The 7,418-nt window shown below is 42.4% G+C and overlaps 1 protein-coding gene across 2 annotated transcripts in view; it reads right to left on the bottom strand.

Moving 5' to 3' along the window:
• Nucleotides 1-812: 812 nt before the first annotated feature.
• myo1ea (myosin IEa) overlaps nt 813-7,418 on the bottom strand; it is a 50,858-nt gene continuing 44,252 nt past the window's right edge. Inside the window, exons 23-29 of one of the 2 annotated variants that reach the window (XM_035153861.2) lie at nt 6,820-6,966; nt 6,233-6,390; nt 5,296-5,379; nt 5,001-5,205; nt 4,128-4,163; nt 3,134-3,303; nt 813-2,432 (exon numbers count right to left, since the gene is read on the bottom strand). In XM_035153861.2, the coding sequence (XP_035009752.1) occupies nt 2,356-2,432; nt 3,134-3,303; nt 4,128-4,163; nt 5,001-5,205; nt 5,296-5,379; nt 6,233-6,390; nt 6,820-6,966 (877 nt within the window). In that variant the 3' untranslated portion in view covers nt 813-2,355. The remainder of the gene's footprint in view (nt 2,433-3,133; nt 3,304-4,127; nt 4,164-5,000; nt 5,206-5,295; nt 5,380-6,232; nt 6,391-6,819; nt 6,967-7,418) is intronic. The other variant, XM_035153950.2, reaches the window with a different exon arrangement.

Here is a 7,418-nt window from a genome sequence, read left to right as displayed (position 1 = left end):
CATTAGATCCATGATACAATCTGTGATACTCTGCATTTAAACTTTAGAGTGTGATTTTATTTTCTCTGACCAAGTGACTGAAACAAACTAACCACACAGCAATGATGTGGTGATGTTTGAGTTACATATTCGAAAATGATTCTATTAGTTTAGTTAAGAAAGACAAGTATCTTCAGGTCTGAGTAGGAGAACTGTAAAGGTTGTTACATAAGAAACTGGATCAACTAGAATGACACTCGTACAGTTCATAGCTCTGCCAAGGCCCAACAGTCCCCTCATGAATCCACATTCAAATTGCATACACTCAGATAATAATCCCCTAAACTTGCCAGATTTTCCTCAATGTATTTGGGGAAAAAAACATGAATACACAAAAAATGAAATCCTGGAGTTGTCCCTTTTTTCCCAGACTCTCTTTTCCCATGTCCTGTCCTTCCACCAAGTTCTGTGCAAATCTGTTCCGTGGTTCAAAGAAACTAGAAGAACAATCAGAGACACAGACCTCCGCCAAGGCAAACCCACTTTAAAAACAATCCTGGATCTGCCCATTATCCAGATCTTTGTAATGGTCATCCTGCTAACAGCAGTTATTATTAAATCCAGCCTCTTTATTATTTAAAAATGAATTAAAAAAAACATCTATTAAAAAAATACAGTTCAGTGGTTTCAGTTATTTCCTCATCAGGGCTTTATGACAGTTTGGGCTCTGTTCAACATAAGTTTATTAAGTTTATTATGTGTCAACATGTATCTTACCCTGAGCCACGCAGCCCTGGTGCCATGTGTGCGAGATAAAAAAGAGGAACCTCAGATTGATGGTCATTCATTTAATGATCTTTTTAATAAAACAAAAAAGCAGTTCAATATACAATATTACATGCTTCATTAAAAGACTCATCTACTGTTTTTGTATTGCACAAGGATGTTTTAAACCATCCAAGATCAAACTATATTTGATGATGCGGAAGATCTGTGACAAGAAGTCCCAGCATGTCTCTTTACTGACTCGAGTATAATGTGGTTATTCAATGAAAATAAAACAAAAACAAATGACTAAAGGAATGTGTGAGTAATTCAACAGCAGTGCAAAGGATGTGCAGAAACAATCAAGCAGAAGCAAAAGGAATTCTTTGTAGTGCCGTGGGAAAAATGTGAACAAATCTTTTCTTTCTACCAAAACAACTTGACAAAACAAAAATCCATTCACCCTCGTGTGTGATAACTATTATTATCTATTTGTAGCTGAAATGGAAACAAAGCAGCCCTCCGTGAATATCAAAAGCAGGAAAAATAACTAAAGAATACTAAGATCCTTCAGAGAAAATACAAAAAAAAAATAATTTAAAATCTAACCAACGACAGGCACGTTCCTAAATATGAACACATATACAGAATCAGCTCTACGACGCCTGTTTAGTTTCATCATCTCATGTAAACAACTTCTTCTCCTCAGTAACTGGGCTTATTGCTTTAGCTTGGCAACCTGTCCTTCATAGACTAAACTTACTGGCTGTGGCATGAACGAGTGACGGTGTCTGTATCCAAAGGTAGTACCTGTACCAATAAAGTGCTAATACACCACAGACAGCATGCTCAGGTTACAGTATGGCCTCGACTCTGTAGGTTAAGTATACTGGTGTGATAGAAAAACAAAAAAAAAACAACAAAGATGAAGGTGTTTTTTTTCCAGGTGAGTCACCCAGCTGCCCTCGGACAGACCTGTTCAAATTTATATTCCTTTGGTAAAAATCATTTAAAAACAATCACAGTGTGGTGATTTACTGAACGTCCTTTCCCGAGGAAGCAGTTACAGCTTTTGCATCAAAATAAATAAAACCTGGTAAAACAGCCGTCTCTCTGCAGCTCGGACACCGAGACGACCGCCCGGGCTTCGGAGAGCACACCTTCATCGAAAGACGACATGTTGAAAAATAAAAATAAAAATAAATCACAGCCTGGTCCCACAGATAAAGCATACTTCATTCCAGCGCTTCAAAACGTTTGAGCTCAAATCCTCTGCAAGAATATAAATGGCAGCGAGGAGAACACAGAAAGCTATAAATACAATAAATAGTTTTTGTTCACTACTCAAAGGGACTGTGGAGGGAACCAGACCCCTGGGTCAAACAGTGTTCTTGTCTTTAAAGCGGAGCCTCGCTGTCGAGCCTGACGGTCTTTTGGTCTGGTGGCAGAGCCGAGGGGTTACCCCTCATGCACCACGAGGCAGAAAGTGGAGGAAGCGGGAGTTTCTCTCCTCAGGGAAGCTCGCAGTGCTCCTGTCTCCACGCCGTCGCCTGAGGGGGTCGGCGGGCCCGCAGCAGGCTCCCTCCTCCTTGTGCTGTAAACCTGCAGCTCTTAGATCTTGGTGACGTAGTTGTTGGGGAAAAGTCCCTGCTTTCCACGCAGTCGTCCCATCCACCATCCTGATGCATCTGGGGAAAACATGACTCAGTTAGTTTACAGTCTCAAACCGAGAGTATGAGAAGAATGACAAAGTTTATTAAGATAAATGGACAGTATTCATATTACTGCTTTTCCAGTCTTAAGGGTTCACTGTATAAGATTTAGGTGAAGGGATCTATTGGTAGAAACTGAATATAAACTAATCCTAGTGCTGTTTTCACTAGTGTGTTTCATCTAAACTGTACAAATACATTTTTTATTTACCCTAGAACTGTCCCTTTATATTGAAATAATTTGTATTTACATTGGGAGCAGGTCCTCTCTCCAGAGGCAGCCATGTTTTCTACAGTAGCCCAGACTAGACAAACTAAACATCTTTTGAGTTTTAATGACAACTGAAGGCCACAGGTTCTAGTTCATCTTTGGAAGGGGAGGGTGAGGTGAGGGGTATTCAGCTGCAACATGCAACTTCACCACTAGATGTCACTAAATTTTACACACTGAACCTTCAAAGTGCTTTACTGTACAGTACAAGTCACAATCATCCATTCACACACACATTCATACAGTAATTCTATACACAGGTTCTATACACGATTTGGGGTTCAGTATCTTGCCCAAGGACACTTTGGAATGCAGCCTGTGGGAGCTGGGGATCGAACCACCGACCTCCTGGTTAGTGGACGACCCCCTCTACCTCCAGAAAGAGAGAGTCCTGCTGTGCGCTCACCCTCTTTGATGAGGTCGATTAGATCGTCAGCGTTGAAGCTGAGCTCGTCCGTGTCCTGAGCGTCGTAGGCGTACAGAGCTTTGCACTGCGGCACCTGAGGCTTGGGTTTGGGGGCAGGTTTGGGTCGTCCTCCTCCCGGCGGAGGTCGGCTGGCTGAGGGTCTGTGGGCTCTGAGGGATCAAGAGACAAAGAGAGAAACCACAGGACTGTCAGGACGAGCTCCGTGCAGGCGGACGAGAAGTGAAAGATTGAGTTCACTGTGCTGCAGTGGCTGTGAAGGAAACTCAGGTGAAGGCTTTTTAAAATGGGATATTACACCGTCGTAGAGTATATCCCAACATACGAGTACATGCATAATCACCATCTTGTTTCACTGTATGAAAATACTCCAATTTAGATTTTTTTTTCCTTTGTGTAAATATTGTGATGAATATGAAAAATCAATTTTTTTCAGCTGTTCACACATTCGCCACAAGATGGTGCTCTAGTGCTTTTCATAAAAGGTCCTGTCAAAGAACGACTCAACTAACTGAGGACCAAATAGTTTAGGTGGCGTCACCTCAGGGAGCAGTGAGCACAGAGGGAAGTAGTTAGTTTATACAATATATTTTATGTACTGAATAAAAATATATGTCTTCCAGTTATGGCCCGTGTACGTGAAAGTAAATGTCATGAATTTCTTTAGTGAAGAGGATTCCTGAGGCACAGCAGGAACTCTTTCACTAAAAAAACTCTTTCAATCGTCTTTCATGACACACATGAAAGATGCGTCCCAACAGGTCACCTCTGATATCCACTAGAATGAGCATCAGCAGCAGAAAATGAAATATTAGTTGTGTGCTACAGTCGGCTCCTTTAGCGAGGTTGAACTATTTCATTTCCAGGATGATCAAATAAAAAAAAAACGAGCAGAAGCATCAACATGTGCTGCTGCTGGAAGCTTTGCTACTCGTGAACCACCACCACCAGAAACACCGCAAACACTCCAACTCACATTCCTCCATTGGAAGCTGGTCGTCTGTCTCCATTACTACAAAAGAATAAATCATCCAAATTATGTCACATCACAGAAACACAGGTACGTGTATGAGTGTTCTATTGACATAGAACAGCCTGAGAGCTTTACCGCTTTGTGCAGAGATGCTGTTCGCACGCCAAGAAATCCAGACTTCATCAAATATAAATAAATGTGTCTTATGTGAGTCCTATGTGAGTTCGTACGTTTATTTACACAGAGAAGTCAAACTAATATAAAAAATAAGGATCATAAACTTTGAACTGTAAATCACACTGCTACAGCATTGGGCCGTATTAGGTTCAGGGACAATAAACAGCATTTTTCAGCTGATGAGTTGATATATGAGACTAATGAAATATAATGGAAAGAAAAAAAGGAAGTCTGGTCTCACCAAAGATCCAACAACTTGCCCTTTGTGCCAATGGAAACTAAACTCGTTCCTTGATTTTGACCTTTGTTGCTTATCACCAGCTTTGTATCACTCACAACGCTTTTTATTTTCAGGTTTTAACCGTGCAGGTGTGAGATTTTTATTTCGGAGCTGTGAGCTGAACGTATGAACTTGATCTACACAAAGTTACACAACATCTCCAAAGAGACCAAATCCCCTGCACTGAGGCTTATAATCAAACTGTACAACTTACAGTGAGAGCTGGAAAGAGTTTTCACACGATGAAACCAACCAGAAGAGATATGATAAACTTCTGCTCCAATGTGAAGGGTTGAAACATTTAAATTCAACCTAATATGGCCCATCCTCATAGCACTAACATGTTAGTGTTTGTGTGTGTGTGTGTTATTTCATCAACTTCTGCGTGTACGCAGTGCTGTGTGTTTTGGGTTTCTCACCCTGCAGCTCCTTGATCAGGCACTTTCAGACAGTCGAGGTTGGGCGGCGGCCGGCTGCCGCCTCGCTCCTTCAGCTGGCTGATGTTGCTCGGCAGGAAGGGGCGCGTTGAGTTGCCGGACGGCGGAGGCCTCTGGCTGTGATGCTGCGAGTTTCTCTGATTGGCTACTTGGTTGGTGTTTTTCAAGCCACCATTCTGGTGAGAGCCTGTGGAGAGGAAACAAAGTATGGGTTTGTGTGATGCTGTGTTGGGGACAGTGTAGAAGAGGAGCTGGAACACCGTGAGGGTCCCCGTACCTGGAGGTCCTGGTGCAGCCCGCGCAGGGATGTTCTGGTGGGTTCTGGACGTGCGACTCTGAGTGAAGCTCTTCCTGGTGGGGCCTGAGGAAGAGATTTTCAGAAAGTAAATATCTGACATAATGCTAAGAGAGAGAGAGGAATTGTAGAAATGGCCAACATTTATACATTTTAACATTTGATCCAGTTAGTTTTAGTTTGAAGCTTAGAGAGCGGACTGGAGACTTTTGTATGACGTCACATACGTCCTGTTGTCATCACCTACATGGGCTGTGTCACCTTTACTTGACATAGATTGGTTTGTGTGTCTGACGTCGGCCTGTTGTTGATTCAGCTTTTGTATCGTTAACTTTTATAAAGAAAGTGCCTAGAAAAATAGTTGTCTTTCAGTTTGAATGGAGAAAATGAATCAAACACGTTAATTTCGTTGGCACCATCATTGTATTATATTATTTTCGAGCAGTAAAAATGAACGTCCTCATCTTTCAAACATTATATCGTCTAAGGTGAAGACTACAAGCAAATCCTGAAGCTGTTTCTGCATCTTAATCTTCTTCTGTTGTTTACTGCTCTCTCAACTTCCTGCAATTGGTCCCAAAAAGTTTTTCACACTGCAAACGATCACGACGGTGGTTTGAGGCGCCTTTCACACCTCTTGTTTTGGATCTAACAAGGTGTGAAAGTTCCCTAGGTTATGCTTGAAATACATGTGTACATATGGTAGACATGAGACTAGATGTCTGCGATAGATACATCCTCTTATACAGGTTAAATACGTTTCTATGTTTATATTTTAAACACCAAAACATCTGTGCTGTCTTTGAATGAGCCTCTGACATCATCTACTTCGAGTGATGAGGTTCAAATCCAAGAGTCAGATGTTTTTTTTTAAGGCTCGTTGTCAGAGCAGGTCATTGACGGGGCTGTTTATACTCACGTGTGTTCTTGGGAAGCCCGGGGCCGATGCTGACCTGCAGGGATTTGCTGGAAGGCTTCAGAACGGCCACGTTTCCCTGATCCTGGACAAACAAGACCTGCCGGGAGCCGCCGCCGCTCAAGAAGCCCCAGTTCTCCTTCTTCAGTTTCAACTCCAGTCTGAAAACGACATGGATAAAAGCTTCATATTACAGCGAGGGTCCGGTTTGATTCTGATTCTTTTAAGTGAGGACAACTATAAGATCTTTTTCATAGTATGTGTAGCCAAAGTGTTTTTTATTGTTTATTTAACGGCGGTGGGCTCCGATATTTTCTGTTGATCGTCACATTTAGCTTTTAAAAGCCACTAAACGCATCATGGATTCATGGATCCTTTTTTTTTTACGCATCACAGTAAGGAGCCTACTTAGCGGCATCATTCTTTTCATAGTTAATACAAAATATTAGTTCAAATGACTGATCATCTATTATCTGATCGATTCATTTTAAATTCATCAATTATTCAAAAACCAGAATCAGAAGTATAGGATCATGTGTTGTGGTTGGTTTGTGTGGTTGTCTGGGATCGTGCTGCGTGTGTTGACTTACGTGTTACTAAACTTGAGTGGTAGCTTCCTCTGAGTTTTCTCCTCGAACCTGCGGGACAGTAGGCTGATGAACTCGGTCTTGAAGATGCACTCCAGCAGGCTGTCGTACTCCTGCTCGTGTAGGATCATGAAGTCGTCCTGCATCGTGCTGGAAAAACCGTGAAGAAGACGTACTCCGTTAAAGGATAAATCTCACAGCTGGTTTTGTTGCTTTTGTCCTTTTGATGAGGCCTCAGCGTCAGAATCGTCTTTCACATTTGCATAGACACAGAGGGAGCCTCACGGGGCCCGCTCACTTCTGAAGAGGGAAGACAGCTCGTGTCCCGTAACCCACACAAGGATACTTTGTTCCTCCCAGTGAAGTGGAGTCTCTCTCTGATGAGCCCTTTACAACTCCTGCTTTCGTTCACTGCGCCACCTGGTCCGTATTACCCCAGTGACTCAAAAGCCACATGCCCGCACCAGCAGCTCTGTGAATCCTACCTCTCAAACCGCTTATACAGAGTTCCCATCAACAACAAAGGCCCCGCGACTCTTTCAGTTCCTCTTCCTTTTTTCTTCTTTCTTTGTAGTGAACCAGCCTACATTCTTTCACCCGAG

Source organism: Hippoglossus stenolepis, chromosome 1 (genome assembly GCF_022539355.2).
Source record: "Hippoglossus stenolepis isolate QCI-W04-F060 chromosome 1, HSTE1.2, whole genome shotgun sequence".
Classification (NCBI taxonomy): Eukaryota; Metazoa; Chordata; class Actinopteri; order Pleuronectiformes; family Pleuronectidae; genus Hippoglossus; species Hippoglossus stenolepis.
The sequence above is the reverse complement of the archived record's forward strand: the minus strand, read 5'-3'. Positions and strand labels throughout refer to the sequence as shown.